Here is a 25035-nt window from a genome sequence, read left to right as displayed (position 1 = left end):
TTCTATATGTCTTGCACTATCTGTTTAGCCTTAATTTTAGGGCATACCGTATGCTTATTCATTTTGTTTATAATCTGTTGTAAACTTCTTACCCCACTGTGTATTATTTACATGATCTTATTTTCCACATTATACATGTTTGTTTGTCTCTCCCAATAGTGTGAGTGTCTAGTTACTCGTGATTGGCCTATTCTAATCTTTGATCCTGTCTGCCAAAAGATAAACAGCCAGATTATGCCTATACAACGCTTAAATTATTTACACACATAGTTCTAACATATAATTTCCCAATTCTAATTGTGCTATCTACATATCTTGTACATTAAAATGAAACTTATCCTCTTATTACTGGTTTTTTATCGTCTTCTCTTATATGATTGTATTGCGTATTTGTTTTACTAAGATTGTCTCTTATATGGGTAATCTTGAAATGTTCCCACTACGGTTCACTTTTCTCCTAAAGTCCAGTAAGCCAGATCTATGTTCTTTTGTTGCCATTCCTCTTCTACTTTGTAATTTTGTTCCATCTTTTATGTATTTAGATGATATCCATGTTCTGTTGTTTTCTCTTTGTTACAGTTGGCTACTGTCTATCTAGGTTATGGGAGTAGTTGTTAACTGGTAACATGCCTGTACTGTGTCTCACCCCAAGAATAGTGGAAGTCACTCTCGTGTCTCCCCTTACTCTAATCATAGGATTTTGACTAGGGCACTGCCCCCCTAGGGGTCTGTGTCCCAGTCTATCCCTGATATGGTGCACAGTATCTGGGCGGCGTACCTTTGTTTGTGTCTCCTACCTATACCAGTGCCTTGAAGTCAGGTGCTGAGTTGAGCCCCCCTGGATGTATTGTTCCCAGTCTGTACATCCATTCTGCCTCTCTTCTGAGTAGGGCTTTGTTGTGGTCCCCTCCTCTCTCCAGCTGGGGGATGTGATCAATTAAGATGTATCTGATGCTGGAAACTTGATGTTGTTTTTGGGTGCAATGTCTGGCTACAGGTTGATCTGAATTACCTGTTTCAAGTGCCACCCTTATCGCCCGCCTATGGTTGGCCATTCTTTCGCGTAATGTCCCACTGGTCTTGCCAATGTAAAATCTGGCACATGGGCAAAAGAGTAGGTAGATTACATGTGTTGTATTACACGACAGAGAGTGTTTGATATGATACATTCGGTTAGTGTGCGGATGGTGGAAGATCTTAGTGGCTATTAGGCCATTACATGTGGTACAGCCTAAGAATTTTTATGAACCTTTGATGTTAACCTTTTCTTTTTTTAGATAGCATCTTTTGGGGTCTGTTTTAACCAGCAAATCTCTTAGATTCGTGCCCCTCCTATATGCAATCATTGGTGTAAGGTTATGAGCAAATCTTAGTTTAGGATCCGACTGTACCACGGGCCAGTGTTTCCTTAGGATGTTACCAGCCTCAGTGGTGTTTGGTGAAAATGTGGTTGCCATTATGAGCCTGTTAGATGGTTCTTTGATCTTTTCCTTGTTCATAAGGGTTGCCTGTGTGTACGGTAGTACTTCTTGTAGGATTGTTTCTATTGTTTTCTTTTTGTATCCCCATTGTATGAATTTGTCCCTCATATATTGAAGTTGGGAGACCCCTGTAGCTTTATCTGTGTTGTTGCGTATTACTCGCATCAGTTGTGATTTAATGATCCCTTTGAGTAGAGCTGGTGGGTGACAGCTGTTTGCACATAATATGGAGTTCCTATCGGTGGGTTTGTAATACAGTGTGGTGCCTAATGAGCCATTTTGTATGTACACTTTTAGGTCCAAGAAATGTATTTCAGTTGCACTGTGTGTTATTTTGAATTGCACCGGTGTGTCTGTGCTGTTGATGTGTTGGAACCATTCTAATAATGTGTGCTGTCCTCCCCTCCAAATTAAAAAGACATCATCTATATATCTTACATAGAATATTATAGATGTTATATCCTTATTCCACAGGAATGTCTTTTCAAAATCAGACATATATATATTGGCATACGACGGGGCCATATTTGACCCCATCGCCGTGCCCGATGTCTGCAGATAGTACTGTGTCTCAAAGCGGAAATAGTTATGTGTGAGACAAAATTGCATGAGTGTCATGAAGTACTCAATTGGGGGTCCCTCATATTCTGTGTCTTCAATGAGGTGGTTCCTAACTGCTGTTAGTCCTTTGTCATGAGGGATGATGGTGTAGAGACTGTTGACATCCAGGGTTACCAGGATGTCCCCAGTCTCCACAGCAACATCCCTCAATTTACGTATGAGATCATTTGTGTCATGGATATAAGACGTGGTTTTTTTCACTGTGGGTTGCAGCAATATGTCAAGTAGTTGTGCTACTGGCTGCGTCATGGATTGTACCGCTGACACAATTGGTCGCCCTGGTGGTCTTTCCATGGTTTTATGGATTTTGGGTGTGGTATACAAGATCGGGACTTTTGGATATTTAGTAGTACAAAATTCATATAAATTTTCATTGAGGTATCCCTGCTGAAATCCAAGTGTTAGAACTTGATCAAGCTCTTGTTTAAATTTACCCGTGGGGTCTCTTGTTAATGTGGTATATGTTTCAACATCACCTAACTGTTGCAGGATGTCCTCTCTATAGTCTGAATAGTTCAAAAGGACAATTGCCCCGCCCTTATCAGCGGGGCGGATGACCAATGAGTGATCATCCTGCAAAGTTTTGATGGCTTGCCTTTCTTCTTGTGTTAAGTTATGTGTCCATTTCTTATTAACCCTTTCTGATTCAAGGTCTTGTGTAGTGAGCCTTATGTAGGTCTTAGTTGACGCACTGTTACTGTGCGGTTCAAATGTGCTTACCTTTTTGCATTTATCTAATAAAGACATTTCCGTGTCTCGTGTGGGGGTGTCTTGGAAGAATTCCTTAATTTTGAACTCTGTTATGTTTATACATATCTATTTTGAGTTCTAGTTCAGGTGTGCTATGGCTTGGTACAAATGTTAGGCCTTTGTTGAGGACTTGTCTTTCTGCTGTAGTTAGTGTATGTTCGCTAAGATTGACTACTATGTCCTCATTCTGTTGCGGCGTGCTGGCCTGTATCTTCCTCCCCGCCCTCCTGATGTGTGGCCTCTGTCTCCTCCTCCTCCCCGTGACCTGGTGGTTACCCCTAAAAAATGACGTTCTGGGGTAGAGTGTCCCCTGTGTACATATATGTCCCCACGTGTTGTTTGAGGTGTATATGTTCCTGGTGACATAGGGGTTGTGTGTGAGGTATTGGTATCTGTTTCGGACGATTCAGCCCCACTTGTGTCTATTGTTGCAAATTGTACCCGTCTAGGTCTATAGGTTCTCCTGTTCCTACCTTCTGTGGTGTTAGTTAACCATTTGTATACCCTACCATGTGTATAGTCTGCATTTACAGAGTCAAGTTTTCTGTTTTTAAACACTGTTAAGTCAATTTTATATTTTTCTATTTGTTGGTTCAACTTGAGTAGCCAATTTTCCTGCTGGTCTAGTGTGAGTGTGGTGTTATGTGCCTCCTCAAATGATGATATTTCTATCTTGACCTTTGCTAGTATGTTTGTGACCTCTTCAATTACTAGGAGTACCAAATCTAGGGAGCACTTATTTAAGATATGGCACCACTTTCTTCTAAATTCAGGGTTATCACGCCCTATGGTGGGGATGTTTTTAACCCTGAATCCCCTAGGTATGTGGCTGAGTCTGTAATATTCAGATAGGTAGCTACCATGTAACATGAGATCTATTTCACGTTTTTTAAGTTTTAATAAGTTGTGGTATAAATTTATAGGGGTCTCACCGGTACTTCTGTTGATTGGGGCGAATAATATCCTTGCTGCATCGTCCTGCGTGTAGGTCACCGTACCTATCTGTGCCACCAGGGCATGTTCTCCTGGGGTTTCCTCCGTTTGCACTATTGTGTTTCCTGGTGGTGGTAGTGCTGTTGTTTGGGAAAAAACAGGTTCCATTTTAGATATGCTATCTGTGCAATATAGTTCAAATACACACGTACTTCTTGGCTCAAATGGCTTTGCAATTCACTCTTGATGTCATAGGTGTCCAGTATATTAAGAGGTAATATTCAATCAATGATAGCATGCAAAAAAATATATAAAGAAAGTTTTTTTTCTGGGTTGTCACCAGTCTAGGAGTGGGGGTATCACTGTGTATACAAAAATGTAATACCGTCCATAAAACACAGGATATACCCTCCAAAGATCGTCTGCCTGGGTGCTATGATGCTTTAAACAATTCCAATATAAATAACAGCATTCTCAGGTCCAGCATCAGATACATCTTAATTGATCACATCCCCCAGCTGGAGAGAGGAGGGGACCGCAACAAAGCCCTACTCAGAAGAGAGGCAGAATGGATGTACAGACTGGGAACAATACATCCAGGGGGGCTCAACTCAGCACCTGACTTCAAGGCACTGGTATAGGTAGGAGACACAAACAAAGGTACGCCGCCCAGATACTGTGCACCATATCAGGGATAGACTGGGACACAGACCCCTAGGGGGGCAGTGCCCTAGTCAAAATCCTATGATTAGAGTAAGGGGAGACACGAGAGTGACTTCCACTATTCTTGGGGTGAGACACAGTACAGGCATGTTACCAGTTAACAACTACTCCCATAACCTAGATAGACAGTAGCCAACTGTAACAAAGAGAAAACAACAGAACATGGATATCATCTAAATACATAAAAGATGGAACAAAATTACAAAGTAGAAGAGGAATGGCAACAAAAGAACATAGATCTGGCTTACTGGACTTTAGGAGAAAAGTGAACCGTAGTGGGAACATTTCAAGATTACCCATATAAGAGACAATCTTAGTAAAACAAATACGCAATACAATCATATAAGAGAAGACGATAAAAAACCAGTAATAAGAGGATAAGTTTCATTTTAATGTACAAGATATGTAGATAGCACAATTAGAATTGGGAAATTATATGTTAGAACTATGTGTGTAAATAATTTAAGCGTTGTATAGGCATAATCTGGCTGTTTATCTTTTGGCAGACAGGATCAAAGATTAGAATAGGCCAATCACGAGTAACTAGACACTCACACTATTGGGAGAGACAAACAAACATGTATAATGTGGAAAATAAGATAATGTAAATAATACACAGTGGGGTAAGAAGTTTACAACAGATTATAAACAAAATGAATAAGCATACGGTATGCCCTAAAATTAAGGCTAAACAGATAGTGCAAGACATATAGAAAGTACACAGTCAGCGCTACTGGGTAACCAAGGCAACCGAGATAAACAAATAAGGCAAATAACGCTAACATAAGAAGATCACATGTATGCACATAAATTTAAATACCCACAAATTGACACAAATATATCACATAAAACACACAAAGAGAGTGGCTAGTATAGGGATAAAGCCTGCACATAGAAGTTTAGAATATGAACGTAAGGTATGATATATACTAATGAAGCGGCGAGAAGCAGGCGGATTACAATACCACAAGAATGACACAGGGACATACCGATTATAGATACTAAACAAACACACAGTGGACATATATTGGATCACGATTAGATAATAATCATAAATTACACGGATAAGATATACTCAAAATAATAGAGACCGGAAGTCATATGACATTAGGCACTTCCGGCCAAAAATCACTGGAACGCATAGTGCGTTCCAAACACGAGTGTTTGGCGGGTTTTCTGGGACACCAAGAGGTACACAGGTTGTTGGCATTAAAATATTGGTTTGTTTGTATAAATATATGTTGTGTTTCACTAGTGTGTTATGCTGATGACGGGGACAAGCTCCTCGAAAACGTTTCAATAAAAAAGAGACTTTTGCTGTTCTCACTTGAAAAAAAGACCTGAGAGTGCTGTTATTTATATTGGAATTATATATATATATATCGCCATAGAACAAGCCACTGAGCTGTTGTTCGTTCCTGGTAGAGCGCTTCTCTCTTTGTATGCAAATTATTATGACCCTGGGGAAGTCTCCCTATGGGTGATGGGGGAAACCAGACGTGGACTCCTTGCCCAGTGTGCTTAGAGGAATGTGGCTGCACCTCACTGACGAGGCCCATAGGAGGCCGAAACGATCGTCTGGGGTTGTCATGTTCCTTGTTCAGAGGAGAATTGCCTGGTATTTCGGGGCTGGACTGACCTCAATTGGCAGGATCAGACTGATATACTTCAGGAAAGTTTTCTTCTGTGAAAAGCACACTGGTCTAAAAGAGGCTGCTTCCGGGTGGTAAATCGCCATAGAACAAGCCACTGAGCTGTTGTTCGTTCCTGGTAGAGCGCTTCTCTCTTTGTATGCAAATTATTATGACCCTGGGGAAGTCTCCCTATGGGTGATGGGGGAAACCAGACGTGGACTCCTTGCCCAGTGTGCTTAGAGGAATGTGGCTGCACCTCACTGACGAGGCCCATAGGAGGCCGAAACGATCGTCTGGGGTTGTCATGTTCCTTGTTCAGAGGAGAATTGCCTGGTATTTCGGGGCTGGACTGACCTCAATTGGCAGGATCAGACTGATATACTTCAGGAAAGTTTTCTTCTGTGAAAAGCACACTGGTCTAAAAGAGGCTGCTTCCGGGTGGTAAATCGCCATAGAACAAGCCACTGAGCTGTTGTTCGTTCCTGGTAGAGCGCTTCTCTCTTTGTATGCAAATTATTATGACCCTGGGGAAGTCTCCCTATGGGTGATGGGGGAAACCAGACGTGGACTCCTTGCCCAGTGTGCTTAGAGGAATGTGGCTGCACCTCACTGACGAGGCCCATAGGAGGCCGAAACGATCATCTGGGGTTGTCATGTTCCTTGTTCAGAGGAGAATTGCCTGGTATTTCGGGGCTGGACTGACCTCAATTGGCAGGATCAGACTGATATACTTCAGGAAAGTTTTCTTCTGTGAAAAGCACACTGGTCTAAAAGAGGCTGCTTCCGGGTGGTAAATCGCCATAGAACAAGCCACTGAGCTGTTGTTCGTTCCTGGTAGAGCGCTTCTCTCTTTGTATGCAAATTATTATGACCCTGGGGAAGTCTCCCTATGGGTGATGGGGGAAACCAGACGTGGACTCCTTGCCCAGTGTGCTTAGAGGAATGTGGCTGCACCTCACTGACAAGGCCCATAGGAGGCCGAAACGATCATCTGGGGTTGTCATGTTCCTTGTTCAGAGGAGAATTGCCTGGTATTTCGGGGCTGGACTGACCTCAATTGGCAGGATCAGACTGATATACTTCAGGAAAGTTTTCTTCTGTGAAAAGCACACTGGTCTAAAAGAGGCTGCTTCCGGGTGGTAAATCGCCATAGAACAAGCCACTGAGCTGTTGTTCGTTCCTGGTAGAGCGCTTCTCTCTTTGTATGTATATATATATATATATATATACTGTATATAGATACATATATATATCTTTCCTAAGATATGGTGAGTCCACAACATCATCATTTACTGTTGGGAATATCACTCCTGGCCAATAAGAGGAGGCAAAGAGCACCACAGCAAAGCTGTTAAGTATCACTTCCCTTCCCACAAACCCCAGTCATTCTCTTTGCCTTGGTGCATGGAGGTGGTGAAGTTTTGGTGTCTGAAGAAAATTGGATTTCTTTCACTACAAGCAAGATTTTTTATAGTATAGAAAGCCAGAGTAGGTTTACTATGTTCTCTCCCCTTTTTCAAGGATTTGGTATAGCTGTAGTCCACGTCAATCTCTTCAGTAGGGTAATGGTGGCTTTAAAGCAGTTAGGAACTTGTGAGGTGGGTCTCACTGCGTTTTCCTAACATGTTGCTGCCCTAGTATAGAAAGCCAGAGTAGATTTACTCTGTTCTTTCTTTTTTCCACAGGTCTCTGTAAGGAGTGGAGTCCTTTCATACCGAGTGAGTTGTCCTCCTGCCAGACAGCTAGATGTGAAGAGGTGAAGGTAAGTGCCTTTTTGTCTTCTGGGGCTAGGAGGCTGGCACTGAAGGGATTACTGACTCTATGCATTTATGGTGGGACAGCAAATCCTTAAACGAGGATGCTTATGCAGTGGGCAGGCACTTAAATTGTTTATGACTATGGAGACTTTGGGGTTTACTTCCTTCACGGCAAGGAAGGAGTTAACCCTCTATGGGGGGCTCAGAATAATTTTTATTTTGTTGTCTAAACACAGGGTTCTTTCCTTCATCCAAATCTCTTTCTCTGAAGCTGACTGCTTGGAGATTGAAAGCTTAGTTCTGTCTAAGCGTGGCTTTTCTGAGTCGGTCATTGAGACCATGATTCAGGCTCGCAAGCCTGTTACTAGAAAGATTTTCCATAAGGTATGACGTATATACCTTTATTGGTGTGAATCCAAGGACTACTCTTGGAGTAGCGTCAGGATTCCTAGGATTTTGTCTTTTCTCCATGAAGGTCTGGAGAAAGGATTTTCAGTCAGATCTCTGAAGGGTCAGATTCCTGCATTATCTATTTTGTTGCACAAGTGTCTGGCGTATGTGCCAGATGTTCAATCCTTTTGTCAGGCCCTGGTCAGAATCAGGCCTGTGTTTAAGTCTGTTGCTCCTCCTTGGAGCCTTAACCTTGTTCTTAAAGTTTTGCAGCAGGCTCCGTTTGAGCCATTGCATTCCATAGATATTAAGTTGTTATCTTGGAAGATTTTGTTTCTTATTGCTATCTCTTCTGCTTGGAGAGTCTCGGAACTCTCGGCTTTGCAGTGTGATTCGCCTTATCTTATCTTTCAGGCTGATGAGGCGGTTTTTTGTATGAAGTTGAGTTTTCTTCCCAAAGTGGTTCAGATAGCGATATTAATAAGGAAATTGTTGTTCCTTCTCTATGTCCTAATCCTTCTTCTCATACGAAACCTTTTTTCCTCTGGTTGAGAAGTATAATTAATTTTGCTTACGAGACTGCTGGTCAGCAGCCTCCTGAGAGAATTACAGCTCATTCCACTAGGGCTGTCTCCTCTTCTTGGGCTTTCAAAAATGAAGTTTCTATGGAACAGATTTGCAAGGCTGCTACTTAGTCTTCTCTGCATGTGGGAGGGGAAGTGATACTTAACAGCTTGCTGCGGTGCTCTTTGCCTCCTCCTGCTGGCCAGGAGTTATATTCCCAACAGTAGATGATGACATCGTGGACTCACCATATCCGGAAAGAAAGAAATTTATCAGGTAAGCATAAATTTCGTGTTTTATATATATATATATATATATATATATATATATATATATATATAATGCCATATTTTTGGCCAGGAGAAAGAGAGGGAAAGAAGAAAACATGGGCACAAAATGGAACCAAAAATTACAGGAATGAGAAGATGATGATATATAGTGTACCAGTTATAGAGGACATTAAAGGAATAACCCTGTATGAGAACATGGAAGGAGGTCCTCTTGGAGGGAAAGTAGGGCTTAAGTTTAGGGAAAGAGGTTGGCCCCAGCAAGGGATTTACCGTTTAAGGTAAGGGGCAGAAGTGCTAGCTCCTTTTTGATCTGGAGCAGAACCGCATGAGAAGCGCCCGTCCATCCTCCGTGTTTATTTGGAGTTAGAAGGTGTTTTTGTTCCTTTCACAGTGGTGACAGGTGCTTGAACTGTGTGTTAGTGGCTCATGCCATTTCTGAGAACATTTGGGTGCCTACCATTAGGGTAGCAAGAGATGGATGATTATGTGGGGGCTTGCCTGGAGGTCTGGGGGCATGCAAGGAGGTCTGGTGAAAAACGTTTTGGTGGTTAAATAGGCAAGGACTGTTGATGTGTTTTAAAGGATTTTGTTAAGATGTTATAAAAAGTTGATAATACAAGCTGTAGCATTTTCATCCCATATTTGAGTGTCTGTTATTTATTTTAAGGGGTTGTCTATATGAAATGACTTGACAGTGTGGGGTCAAGTAAATTTTGCATAGTAAATAAGCACTTGCAACCCCCCCCCCCCATACAACACGTAGGGCCAAATTGCAAGTGGAGCACACAAATACAGGCAGTCTGGATCATTAACATCGCTGGAGCACAATCCATACCACTTATATTTTTGTGCTGGTATTACTAAATCCATAGTTAATATATATTGTGCATGCAGTAGTATAATGTACATTACAATATTCATGTCAGAATGTGCCGGTACGTTCTTTCCCTCAGGTAATAGATTTCTGTAAGGGCTTGCACAGAAATATATGATGGAGAACAATCATGAGCTAAGGCGATGGAGAGCAAAACATTTTTCAAGTGAAATAATTATTTTCAAACACATTAAGCAGTCCTGGCCAATTAAACTTAGTATTGATTGACTATGTAGGTTTCTTTTAAAAGTATTTTGTGGAAACCACCATAAAAAACTTGAGAATCTTCTGTTAGTTGTAATTTATCAGGCAATTGGAGTGGATAACAATAGAGTTGTAAGTACTTTAAGATACCCCAGCAGATAAACTAGATCATTCTGAACTCATTAATGCCCCTGTTTCTGCACGAGCCTTCAGGCTCGCCGGAAACAGCAGGTATAAAGCAGCAGTCTAAAGACCGCTGCTCCATAACTTGTCTGCCTGCTCTGTACGATATACGGTCGGGCTGATTGACACCCCCTGCTAGTGGCCGTGAATCTGTAGGGGGCGGCATTGCACAAGCAGTTCACAAGAACTGCTTGTGCAATGATAAATGCCGACAGTGTATGCTGTCAGCATTTATCGATGTGCGGCGGACATGATACGCTACATCGTATCATGTCTGCTCGCACTTTCATAAATCGGCCCCACTGTCATAAGGTGCACAAATAAAAAAAAAAGCTGAACTGGTCCATAAAACCATTTAACTATTCATGCACTAATTATAAATATTTATTTTATTGCAGCTAATACCGATGTGGTTACCAATGATCCAATCTAATTTGAAGGTATGTACATAAGTGCATGTAAATTATTAGTGTATGTAATTCAAATATTGTGCATGTCAAATTTTAACCCTCTAAAAACCAGAGTAGTTTGGATGTTGAAGACCAACATTTTTATCATAATTATTCTGTAGCTTCCATGTATGGTTCAGTGGATGGCACACACAAAGTAAGGTACATAATTGGCATCCTGTACAAGCACTTGTGGTAGTGTACAGATTGCTAAAGCATCTGGACATTGTATATGTCAATGCAGTTCTTGAAGTAAAGGGCATTTTGTCATTTCTATACACCCAGATGTTCATTAATTAAAAATTCTCACCTTGACCTACAAAGCCTTCACCAATGCTGCCCTCCCCCCCACCTGTCTTCACTCATCAACAAATATACTCGAGCCCGCCCCCTAAGATCCAACAATGACCTGCTCCTTACATCCTCTACCATCACCTCCTCCCATGCTAGACTGCAGGACTTCTCTTGTGCAGCACCAACCCTCTAAAAAGCTCACTTCTAGCAGAGTTAGCACTTGAGCACCCTCCTAAGCTTAAATTCAAATAAGAAAAATTGATAAAAGGAGTAAATTTGAAAGGTGCTTAACATTGTATGCTCTATCTGAATCATGAAAGTTTAATTTGACTGTACTATTCCTTTAATTTAGAGCTTTAATAAGGCCATATATACAACTGTATATTATTAATGTAAATGAATGAAGAAACCAGGCAAATATTATCAGGCTGAGGAAAGATGTATGGATGAATTTAAATGTATAATTTTATCTCAGACTGAATAGGTAATTTGTTGTTTATAATTGCATTCCGATTGGTGTGGTTCATCTTTTTACATAGACTTTTCTACATTCTTAGGAGATTCAGGTCCAAATATGCGCTTATATGTATAAACGGAATTAGACAAGGTTGTCCTCTCTCTTTTTTTTTTTTTTTTTTACTGAGCCACTATCTTTCCTTATAAGAGTGACAGCAGTTGAAATACAAAAGGATTAAATGCCTATGAAAAGGAAAATACACATTTCAGTTCTTCTATAAATCTTAATTTGCAGCTAATTAAAAAGGATAAGACATTTTCAGCTTTCAGGGATTGTGGTAAATTGATTAAAATTAATATCTCTGTAATGAAAGGCTAAGGGTATGAATAGAAGAAAAAAAACGAATTATACATTTGCAAGAGACTCACCAACTAGTTGTCTCATTTTTTGTTTAGGCTGTACTAACAAAAAATATATTGATATTGTCACCTATTGGATTACTAGATGTCTCCAGTTTTCCATTGTCATCAAATATCTTCACATGCATTAATTCAATTTTTTTGGCAACACTCTCTGGGATCTAAAGGGTTAAAACTAGAAGTCCTGATACAAAACAGTGTATTTATAGGTGTGGAAGTGTGCATCGATTATGAACAGCCTATTCTGTAGATTCAATTTAGTCAAGTTATTCAGTTTGTTTATCCTAAGATGGGTAAAGTTGGCTACTAAAAATATATTTAATATATGCTTCAAGCATACTCTAGTACTAAAGTTGGGTAGTTGCATACTAGTCAAGAGCCAACTTCCCAACTGTTGGAAGTCACAGGTGTATATGTTAGATATTAGATATGCCTGTTAAATATTAATTAGGGCAATTTCCTGGAAGAAATAAAGTATTGAAATAGCTAAAAAGGTTCCCATTTCTTTAATATAGACTTCATTTAATCATACTTATTCAATCATTTAAAAAATACTTATACATTTAAACACAATTTTACTCCAAAAATATTAAAGCAGAATTATGAGTGCCTAGGGCACACAAAACCTAAATACGCCACAGGTATCACCTTCATTTTACTAATCAGAATGAGTGATAGTTTTCATTTTTACTTGACATATATATATATATATATATATATATATATATATATTGATATGCTGACATATTTTATCTAAATTGAACAATGTAACTGTGTATCTGTTTTGTTATACAGCATTTATCTGCAGGTCTGCAGCTACGTCTCCAAGCGATCCAGAACAATGCAAATCAACAGAATCTGCGAATGCTGCAAGGCTCTGCTCAATTCACCCATAATTCTGGAGTCCTACGCAAATGGTTACAGTGTACCCAGTTTAAAATGGCTCAGGTGGAAATTCAGTCATCAGAGGCTGCCTCACAGTTTTATCCTCTGTAGTGGCAGAGCAACAATACCAAACACAGTTCCATGCTCTTCTCCAATGCACCAGTCTGATTAAACTTGACTTGATATATATTTATAGTTAGATAAAAGCTGACAGACCTCTTTAATATTTTGATGCATTTGCCTGATGTACCTTTTCCATATATGTCATCTTTATATCTCTCCTATATATCTCAGATACATGAGTTTGGCTCAGTACCTCCCAACAGCTGGGTTTATTGCTTCAGTGATTATGTCCAGGGGATCTGTGGGCGGGGCTTGGTGAGTCCCTTAAAACTGCAGCAACGAAGGGGTTTGTGGGCAGGTAGCTGGTCATACCTTCCAATCAGCGACAATCCTACAGATGCAGGATGGGTGGAAGGCATGTAATATCTTAGAATATATTAGAAAAAGTAGCTTTTTCCACTAGTTAATTTTAGTGATTTCCCCCCCTGCCTTTCATGTATGTGTATGCATATATTATACCTCCAAACTTTCTCAAAAGTCTTAAAGAAGTTTTAGGGGGGGGGGGTAGTAATTTATGGTTGTCCCGTAAAATAATGCAGTGCTATAAATTAATGAAATACAAATATTGTTTAATGTCCCTTTACAGTATTTAGAAGTACAAGAAACTATAAATTAAAAATAATTCTGGCCTGTAATTTGCAATAATAATCAAAATGAATGTCTTTCACTCTCCCTCGTTCTCTCTCTCTTTTTCTCTCTCCCTTTCTCTCTTTTTCTCTCTCACTTTCTATAGATTTATAGCTCTCCTATATATCTCAGATACCTGAGTTTGGTTCAGTATCATACCTCCCAACAGCTGGTGTTATTGCTTCAATGGTTATGTCCAATTAAAACCATTGACAGAATTCCAAGCCTGAAACCCTAACTTTTCTGGTTGTATCAAGCTCCACCCATTTCTGCTACTTGTTATATTTTTATTATGTCCTATGAACACCATAGAGAAATCTGCCCCCTCAGGCTGGTTATGAGGCAAACTTTTGGAGAGAATGTGATCTTTGAATTGGAGTTATATTATGTGATGCAAAAACTGCTATACTTGCTAAATGCTGGCTGTTCTGTTAAAGGTATATTCAGCTATTTTGGTGCCTTCATTTTAAAGTTGCCTGCAGGAGTATGCACATTTTTTGTTGTGAGATTTTTTTGGGATTGTGCCAGCTATCGGACACTTCTGTTCAGTGCACAGTGCCTGGAGATACCATCTTTGTGCCCTTCTTGAGACTGCATATGTTTGCTGACACACTGCTGTCATTTATTAGCTGGCCGAGAGGGCCATGTCAAATGTCTGCCATGGCATTTCAGAGGGTTTTCATATTCATGGTCATTCCAATCCATTAGAAAACTCTATAGTAAATCCAATTATCATGTGGTTTTTTAGTGGCTTTGCAGTAACTTTATATTGAGATAACTTAAGAGCAGTAACTTAAATACAGTCATCAGACATTTCAATTATCATTACAATGAAGGGTTTAACTATTTAAATTATTTAAATTATAAGTCTTAGCTTCCCTATTTGTCTCTCTCGATAAAGTTCTAGCATCTGCCAAAGTGCCTTTTAAGTTAAGAATTCTGCTCCCCATGTTAATTAGGCTTGGGGAGTCAGACATTTCTAAAGTTCTTGTATTAAACTCAGGTAACCTGTCCCTAATCACATCCAGAATCCAGTTAAGGCTGCGTAGTCTTCAGACTGGAACATTCTGGTGGGCATAACCTCATAATATCTTCACTTAAGTCTATAGATTTACAAATGTACAGCTAGTGGATCTTTGTCAAATATCCAGTTCCCATTTCAAATGACATGATTAAAATGGAGTGCCATGTCAGTACAAAATTAATCCTTAGCTGGATAAAACTCAAAGGAAACTTCTCCTCATCTATGCCAAAGTTACTGTGCACCAGAGGTAGGATGCAAGGTTGATATATATGAAAAGATTGGGTTTCATGCTTTCAGTTTCTGTCCAGCCCTCTGATCTTGTTAGTAAGTGTTACTTAGACAACTAGGCCAAAAAGTATAGTAACCTTTGCCCTTTGTAAGTAAGTTTTTACATTTGTCCCCTGTCTGGTAAATATATATATGTGCGTGTGTTAAGTTAAGTTTAGTTTAGTCCTCTAGTGCTAGTCGAGTGGAAAATTGCAGTGGATGAGTACAAAATATATTATAACATTTAAAACCATCCATTATATATTAATTTTATTGTGATATCCAACGTTCTGAAAACTAAGAGCCAACGTTAAGGGCCATAAGAAAAATATATGGAAAATGTTCAGCTGTATCAGATATCGTAGAAACTTAAAATGCATATCAATATCAAGAAACTGTGGTACCAGCCTATATATAATACATATATACACCCATTATTTGTTTTTGCCAAAAAAATGCAACAGTCTATATGACAAATTTGTACGCGATAGCTCTGCATTTTGCCTCATATATTTGTTATGATATGTTGCCAAATGCTGCAGTAACTTGGGCTTACTCTGTATACATTAATACATGTCTTTGTGCATATAAAGATAATCTATTACTACTTAAATATTTTATGAGTGGTCACATGCACACATATATAATGTACTTATATATCTGTATTTATTTATAGATAGAAAAAACTGCTGCATAGAAATATACACATATATATATATACTGTATATATATATATATAAAGATTTAAAATTGATTTTATATAAAAAAGATAGATATTGTGAATCTTATTTATGAACTATATGTAAATACGGTAAATATATGGAATGGTAAGTGGTGTAAGAGAGTTACATTATAAAGCCATCTTAGATTTCAGACTATCACTGTGTAGTACATACTCTTGTACCTAGATCTACATATACACACATCTGCTATGTCACATTAAAGGGACAAGAACGTTAGTTTGCTTTCTTTGTTTAATTTATAGAGGGCATTTCAATTTAATTGCAGTTTTTTTAATAGATGTTTTTGCCCTGAATGGATTTTTTTTTTATTGATGTAGAGGTGTGTCCTATTCCACCAATCATACTTTGGGAGTTTTCCTTATCATCCAGCTAGAAATCTGCTGCTAGGGATGAATGATGTGCAAAATGTGTTTTAATGCCAACTTTAATGTCTAAAAATAAACCTATTTTCAACATTACTATATTTGTTTAAAGGGACATGAAAGCCAAAATTAAAAGTTTCATGATTGAGATAATGGCGTAGATTTATCAAATGTCGGGCGGACATGATCCACTGTAGCGGATCATGTCCACCCAACATCGATAAATGCCGACCGCATACGCTATCAGCATTTATCATTGCACAAGCATTTCGTGTGCAATGCCGCCCCCTGAACATTAACAGCCAATCGGCCGCTAGCAGGGGGTGTCAATCATCCCGATCGTTTCCGATCAGGATGATTGCTGTCCGCCACCTCAGAGATGGCGGATGAGTTAAGTAGCAGCAGTCTTATGACCGCTGCTTCTTAACTTACGTTTCAGGCGGACCTGAAACTTCGGGAGTAGATTGCAGCATTTGCTGCTTGATAAATCTAAACCTATGGGTGCATTCAAAAAACAAAAACGGTTCCAATTAACTCCTATTATCAAATTTACTTCGTTACTTAGTGTCTTTTTTGTTGAAACTTAGCTCCTTTTCATGACAGCATACTAAGGTAGTCCCAGGAATGTGCACGTGTATAGAGCATAATATTTCAGCAGTGTTTGCAGCAATGTTTGTAACAATATTATCCAAATAGTATTCCAGACATGACACCCCTGTGCCTACCTAGGTATCCTGCAAGGAGCTATGTTTCAAGAAAATAAAAGTAAAGCACTGTTGATAAAAGAAGTAAATGAGAAAGTTTACTTAAAATTCTATCATAAAAGTAACATTTTAGCTTTCATGTCCCTAATTGCTCCTCATTCATATGCAATATAGAACGTTTTGAGTTTAATGTCCCTTTAAATCTGTCCCTTTAAACGTTGTACTAACAGACATAAGAGCTGACAATGCTAATTACGTACAGCATGATATCTTTTTTTAGTTTTTTTTTGTTAAAATGCATTATTGTTTTATAATCATTTTCTGTAGTTTACAAAGGCACCATTAAATAAAAAGTGCACTTAGAATCTATTTAGAAAAACTGTGCTTATTCTATGTTCTTTATCAGTTGTTTATTTGTGACTCCTATTGGTTTCAATGCAGTTTAAGGGATGTGTGCCCCTTTCTGTTGCTGGGGGTTTACATTGCAGTTTATCTTGCATATGTTAAAGGTTCAGTTATTTAGCATTCGATTAAAAGACTCTTGTTTGTGAAAAGTTACTTGGATTTCCAGGTCAGCTGCATAAAGAGTAAAAACTGTTATGGTACATTAGCATCCTAAAAATATTAGCACAATAAAAGTTCTGTTTAAAATGTATTTATAATGTTTCCTTTTTTTGTTTCTGTTGTTTCAGGAACCACAATTAAAGGGAAGTTAAAAACACTTTAAATTTGTAATATATAATGCTTAATTAAGTTAAAGAACTTTACAATATACTGTACTTTTATTGTTTATTTTGCCCCTTTTCCTGTAATTTAAAGGGACACTGTACCCTAACTTTTCTCCCCTTTCATTTGTTCCCAATGATCCATTATACCTACTGGAGTGTATTAAATTGCTTTCAAATAGCTCATTTATAATTATTTCAGCATTTGAAATAGCTATTTTTTCCTGTGCTAACGCCACCTATCCTGAAAATTTCTATACTTAAGTATAAGCTAAATTAAAGCTGTGTAACCATAGTCTGCAGAAAAAAATACACTCCCAGTGGGAAGTAGGAGAGATAAGTGTTAAAATGTTAATTTTCAATTGTTCTTTCTAAAGGATGATCAAAAACTCGCTGGCTGGAGAGAAATCACACAAAATCTTTGTCATTTTTTTTTAGACCTTATATTGTAATGTTGGAATCTCTCATCACATAAAGAAAACTACATAGTGAAATACACATGTCTCAAGATAAAATTTGTGTCTCTACATTTTGTTGAGGGGACTCAATCCACCGATTAGACTTTTTAGATCACCTTGCCTTAGCAGACAGCTTTAGATCATCAAACCCTCAGTATTGGGCTTTGGTATAGTGACAGAGATAATATAAGGAAGTGTGTGTGTACAGAAAGTAATAAAATATGGAGATCACATTTCTCTGCAAGCTCAACCCATTTTAAAGGGTTGAAGTTTCAAAGAACAAAATAAGCTATTTCATATACTACATTAAACCTAAAGAAGCAATTTATCCCCTGTAGCTGGTATAACAAGTCATTGGAAACACATTAAGTCAAGATTAGCTTTTACAAATAAGGAGTGGAGAGTTTGACCATTGAAAAACAGTTGCAGCAAATAAGATGTTTGTTGCATCTAATAATGTTCACACTCCTCTCTGTTCATCCATTGTAAAACTGTAGAAAATTGCAAGGTTTTTGTTGTCCCTTCACATTGAACGTTAAGAAGAACACACATTTTAACAGTGTGAATTGCTAATGGAATTTACTAACATGACATTTTTGAATAATAACAAACTTGTCCAATGTCTATGAGAAGATTACTTCAGTAAAGCCAGCTTAGGTACATGCTTAGGGAAGAGTGTGTCCCTTACACGGCTGATGGAAACGTTTTCAGACTAGCCGGTGTATCCTGCTCTTTAGAATAAGAAAACAGAAGGTTCTCTTTTATCATCAACTATGATATTTTAAAGGGACATTCCAGGCAAAATTGGAATCCACAAGGGGGCATGGAGTATTAGCAAAAAGGCTTCTAGTAAATACTATGGGGCCAATTTACCAAAGTGCAAGCGGACATGATTCAATGTAGCGTATCATGTCTGCCGCACATCGATCAATGCTGACAGCATACGCTGTTGGCATTTATCATTTCACAAGCAGTTCTGGTGAACTGATTGTGCAATGCCGCGACCTGCAGATTTGCGGCCGAGGGGGTGTCAATCAGCCTGATCATATATGTTCGAGGCCTAAGAGCAGGCGGACAAGTTATGGAGCAGTATAACTACTGTTTCCGGCGAGCTTGATAATTCAGCCACTATAGCACTATAGCTGTTTCAAGTACTTAAAGGGACAGTCTACACCTTAGTCATCTTAAAGTCTTACCTTAGATTAAGCTGCAAATAGCATTCTGCACTTTTCTATATCATGCAGCAGGAATGGTAAAAAAATGTAGATTCTGGCTACTTTGAAGTGGCTGCCAAGCTCCGCCCACTGATGACATCATGATCTGGGCTGCAAATGGCGTCCAATCACAAAAGGCTCACCAGTTGGATTCAACATATTCAGCAGAGTGAGTAGGTTGTAGCCCAGATGGGGATGTCATCAGTAGGCAGGGCTTGGAAGCCTTTTCAAAGGGGTCAGAAACATTATTTATTTTAAAACAACTTTTTACCGTTCCTGCTGCATGATAAAGAACGGGTACCGGAGGCTATTTGCAGCTTAATCTTATGTAAGACTTTAAGATGACCAAGGTGTAGACTGTCCCTTTAAGTATGCTCCTTTCAACAGCATTTTGAGAATAGCACTTGCTGAGAGAGAGGCTTTATCATCTGGTAATGACTAAATCTGCGTCATTGCTGACATGATACAAGCCCCACTGGCTCTCTGAGCAGCTGTAGTATTTAACATGCTGGTGCGCTGAGAATATCTAGCTATTCTTAACACAGAGAAAAATGTACTAAACACTAAGGGCCAGATTACAAGTGGTGCACTAACTTATACTTCTTCACACATATTACAAATTAAAAGTATAAAGTTTGCGTGAGAGCAAAAGTCAGATGCGTGCTAATTTAAGAACTTCGGATATCGCTGTCCAGTTAATTATTCTTCCTTAGACTTCAATGGGGTGTGCTGTTAAAAATACCAACTGACACTTATCACTTGCGGAATAACCCAACACTGCGTTAGACCAACTGCGCTAAAGCTAAATGTAGTTATGAATATTTAACATTCAAATGTTCTTCACATAGAAGAAAAGGTTATTTTTATTTTCAAATATTTAAATATGTATATATATATATATATATACAGTATATATATGATTATTTTTTGTAAAATATATATCTATACCATTATATCTATATGAATATATAAGGTATACATATATATACTTAATGCTTAATTAATATAATTAATACTTAATATGTATACATATATATACTTATACTTATAAATATATTTAGACATATTCACTTTGGAGCCCTTTCCACTCAAATACTGTAATGTGTTTTTAATAGACATGTTTAACAGTTCAATGTTTTTCAATAAGAAGAAAATGTTCTGTTTATTTAAAATATATATATATATACAGTATATATATATATATATATATATATATATATATATATTTCTCTTGTAAGATGTATCGAGTCCACGGATTCATCCTTTATTTGTGGGATATTCTCCTTCCCAACAGGAAGTGGCAAAGAGAGCACACAGCAGAGCTGTCCATATAGCTCCCCCTCTAGCTCCACCCCCCAGTCATTCTCTTTGCCGGCTCTAAGCAATCGGAAGGGTAAAGTGAATGTGGTGTTAGATATGTAGTTTTTATTTTCTACAAGCAAATGTTTGTTAATTTAAATGGTACCGGTGGTACTATTTACTCTCTAGCTGAAAAGAGATGAAGATTTCTACAGGGAGGAAGATGATTTTAGCATGTTGTAACTAAAATCCACTGCTGTTCCCACAAAGGACTGAGGAGTGCAAGAAAACTTCAGTTGAGGGGAACGGTTTGCAGGTTAGGCTGCAATAAGGTATGTTCAGTCATTTATTTCTAGACAAGACTGTGATAATGCTAGAAAAGACTGATAATATCCCCATGAGGGAAGGGTAAGCTGTATTCAGAGACTAAGTATGGAATTTCAAGCTTACATAACAGGGCTAGTTTATACTGGTTGACACTGCTTTCAGGGCAAACGTTTTTTATTGAAAATATCGTTTTTTTGAGACACTTTGAAGGTTCCTTTGGGTTTCTTTCAGGGGTTGTTACCCACATGGCTATTATTAAAACACTTGGGAGTGTTTCTTTAGGCCTCACAAGCACCGTAGTGAGGTGGGAGGGGCCTAATTTCGCGCCTCAGATGCGCAGTTATATTTGACTAGAAGTTCAGGCTGCTTCACATGGAGGGTCCGGCTGCAGTTTGAGGGTCTATAAGAAGTTTTTTCCCCACAAATCTGGTTCCTAAGGGCAGGTAGGGCCACAGCAGAGCTGTGGCAAGGTGCTGAACGTTTTTTAACCGGTTTTCTGGCTTACTGTCGAACTGGTTTGGGCATTAAGGGGTTAATCGTTTTTATTGCTAGTGGTGCAATCTTACTAATGCTTTAGGTACATACTGTAAAATTTTTGAAAAGTTTGCTGCATTTTTCAATGTTTTGCAAAATTGTGTGCCATTTTTATCTCTTAAAGGCACAGTAACGTTTTTTTTAAAAGTGTGTTTTTACTTGATTAAAGTGATTTCCAAGTCTGTTTGTCTTACTACTAGTCTGTTAAGCATGTCTGACACCAAGGAAAATCCTTGTTCAATGTGTTTAGAAGCCATGGTGGAACCCCCTCTCAGAATGTGTCCCACTTGTACTGATATGTCTATACACTTTAAAGAACATATTGTTTCACTTAAAAATGTGGCCCAAGATGATTCTCAGACAGAAAGTAATGAGGTTAGCCCGTCAACCTCTCCCCAAGTGTCACAACCAGTTACGCCCGCTCAAGCGACGCCTAGCACCTCTAGTGCGTCTAACTCTTTTACCTTGCAAGATTTGGCGGCAGTTATGAATAATACCCTCTCAGTGTTTTTATCTAAACTGCCCGTGTTACCTGCAAAGCGTGATAGCTCTGTTTTAAGAACAGATTCTGAGCATTCTGATGCTTTAGTTGCCGTATCCGATATACCCTCACAACGCTCTGAAGTGGGGGCGAGGGATGTGCTGTCTGAGAGAGAAATTTCCGATTCGGGAAAGGGTGCTCCTCAGACAGATTCAGATACATTGGCTTTTAAATTTAAACTAGAACACCTCCGCTTATTGCTCAGGGAGGTATTAGTTACTCTGGATGACTGCGACCCTATGGTGGTTCCAGAGAAATTGTGTAAAATGGACAAGTACCTAGAAGTTCCTGTTTACACTGATGTGTTCCCGGTCCCTAAGAGGATTGCGGATATCGTTACTAGGGAGTGGGATAGACCAGGTATTCCCTTCGTTCCCCCTCCTGTTTTTAAGAAAATGTTCCCCATATCTGACCCCATGCGGGACTCGTGGCAGACGGTCCCTAAGGTGGAGGGGGCTATTTCTTCACTTGCTAAATGAAAAACCATACCAATTGAAGACAGTTGTGCTTTTAAAGACCCTATGGATAAAAAAATTAGAGGGTTTACTTAAGAAAATTTTTGTTCAACAAGGTTTTCTTCTCCAACCTATTGCGTGCATTGTTCCTGTAACTACTGCAGCTGCTTTCTGGTTCGAGGCGCTGGAAGATGCGCTCCAGACGGAGACCTCATATGAGGACATAATGGACAGAATTAAGGCTCTTAAGCTTTTATCACAGATGCCGCTTTCCAACTAGCTAAGTTAGCGGCAAAGAATTCAGGTCTCGCCGTTTTAGTGCGCACGGCGCTATGGCTAAAGTCCTGGTCAGCCGATGTGTCGTCAAAATCCAAACTCTTGAACATCCCTTTCAAAGGAAAGACCCTCTTCGGGCCTGAATTGAAAGAGATTATTTCAGAAATCACTGGGGGAAAAGGCCATGCTCTCCCTCAGGACAAGTCCTTTAAGATAAAGAATAAACAAAATAATTTTCTTTCCTTTCGGAATTTCAGGAGCGGTCTCGCTTCATCCTCCCCTGCTACAAAGCAAGAGGGTAACGCTTCACAACCCAGGTCAGCCTGGAAACCTTACCAGGGCTGGAACAAGGGTAAACAGGCCAAGAAGCCTGCAGCTGCCTCCAAGACAGCATGATGGGGTAGCCCCAGATCCGGGACCGGATCTAGTAGGGGGCAGACTCTCTCTCTTCGCTCAGGCCTGGGCAAGAGACGTACACGATCCCTGGGCCTTAGAGATTGTATCCCAGGGATATCTTCTAGAATTCAAGGACTCCCCTCCAAGGGGAAGGTTCCACATTTCTCGTCTGTCTACAGACATGACAAAGAAAGAGGCGTTCTTACGCTGTGTAGAAGACCTACATACAATGGGAGTGATCCACCCAGTTCCAATTGCGGAACAAGGGCTGGGTTTTTACTCAAACCTGTTTGTGGTTCCCAAGAAAGAAGGAACTTTCAGACCAATCCTGGATCTCAAAATTCTAAACAAATTCCTCAGAGTCCCATCATTCAAGATGGAGACCATTCGGACAATCTTACCAATGATCCAGGAGGGTCAATTTATGGCTATCGTGGATCTAAAGGATGCGTACCTGCACATCCCTATCCACAAAGATCATCACCAGTTTCTCAGGTTCGCCTTTCTGGACAAGCATTATCAGTTTGTAGCTCTTCCTTTCGGGTTGGCCACTGCTCCCAGAATTTTCACAAAGGTGCTAGGGTCCCTCCTGGCGGTTCTAAGACCGCGGGGCATAGCAGTGGCGCCTTATCTAGACGACATCTTAATTCAGGCGTCGACTTTCCAAAGAGCCAAGTCTCACACGGAAATTGTATTGGCCTTTCTAAGGTCTCTCTGGTGGAAGGTGAACATCAAAAAGAGTTCTCTCTCCCCCCTCACAAAAGTTTCCTTCCTAGGAACCCTAATAGACTCGGTAGAAATGAAAATATTTCTGACGGAGGTCAGAAAGTTAAAACTCTTAACTACTTGCCGAGCTCTTCATTCCATTCCTCTGCCATCTGTAGCTCAGTGCATGGAGACAATCAGACTAATGGTAGCGGCAATGGACATAGTCCCTTTTGCACGGATACACCTCAGACCACTGCAACTATGCATGCTCAAACAGTGGAATGGGGATTATGCAGATTTGTCTCCTCAAATACAGTTGGACCAGGGGACCAGAGATTCTCTTTTCTGGTGGTTGTCTAAGGATCACCTGTCTCAGGGAATGTGTTTCCGCAGACCAGAGTGGATCATCATAACGACCGACACCAGTCTGTTGGGCTGGGGTGCAGTCTGGGACTCCCTGGAAGCTCAGGGCTTATGCTCTCGGGAAGTAGCTCTTCTCCCGATAAACATTCTGGAACTGAGGGCGATATTCAACGCGCTTCAGGCATGTCCTCAGCTAGCTGCGGCCAAATTCATCAGATTTCAGTCGGACAACATCACGACTGTAGCTTACGTCAATCATCAAGGGGGAACAAGGAGTTCCCTAGCAATGACGGAAGTAACCAAAATAATCAGGTGGGCGGAGGATCGCTCCTGCCATCTCTCAGAAATTCACATCCCAGGAGTAGACAACTGGGAGGCGGATTTTCTAAGTCGTCAGACTTTTCACCCGGGGGAGTGGGAACTCCACCCGGAGGTATTTGCCCAACTGACTCAGCTATGGGGCACTCCAGAATTGGATCTGATGGCGTCCCATCAGAACACCAAGCTTCCTCTTTACGGGTCCAGGTCCCGGGATCCCCAGGCGGTGCTGATAGATGCTCTAGCAGCGCCTTGGTCCTTCAATGTGGCCTATGTTTTTCCACCGTTTCCTCTCCTCCCTCGTCTGGTTGCCAGAATCAAGCAGGAGAGGGCTTTGGTGATTCTAATAGCGCCTGCGTGGCCACGCAGGACCTAGTATGCAGACCTAGTGGACATGTCATCTGTTCCACCATGGACACTACCAATGAGGCAGGACCTTCTAATACAAGGTCCTTTCAAACATCCAAATCTAATTTCTCTGCGTCTGACTGCTTGGAGATTGAACGCCAAATTCTATCAAAGCTTGGTTTTTCTGAGTCGGTTATTGATACCCTGATTCAGGCTACAAAGCCTGTCACCAGGAAAATCTACCATAAGATTTGGCGAAAATATCTTTTTTGGTGCGAATTCAAGGGTTACTCATGGAGTAAGGTTAGGATTCCC

At 39.8% G+C, this 25035-nt stretch overlaps 1 protein-coding gene across 1 annotated transcript in view; it reads left to right on the top strand.

Annotated features, from left to right (window-relative positions):
- Nucleotides 1–13019, top strand: part of UNC79 (unc-79 homolog, NALCN channel complex subunit) — a 538284-nt gene extending 525265 nt beyond the window's left edge. Inside the window, exons 55-56 of the mRNA XM_053710079.1 lie at nt 10803–10844; nt 12819–13019. Coding sequence (XP_053566054.1) covers nt 10803–10844; nt 12819–13019 — 243 coding nt within the window. The remainder of the gene's footprint in view (nt 1–10802; nt 10845–12818) is intronic.
- Nucleotides 13020–25035: the final 12016 nt, after the last annotated feature.

Source organism: Bombina bombina, chromosome 1 (genome assembly GCF_027579735.1).
Source record: "Bombina bombina isolate aBomBom1 chromosome 1, aBomBom1.pri, whole genome shotgun sequence".
Taxonomy (NCBI): domain Eukaryota; kingdom Metazoa; phylum Chordata; class Amphibia; order Anura; family Bombinatoridae; genus Bombina; species Bombina bombina.
Note: the sequence above shows the minus strand (reverse complement) of the source record. Positions and strands in the feature narration are given on the sequence as shown.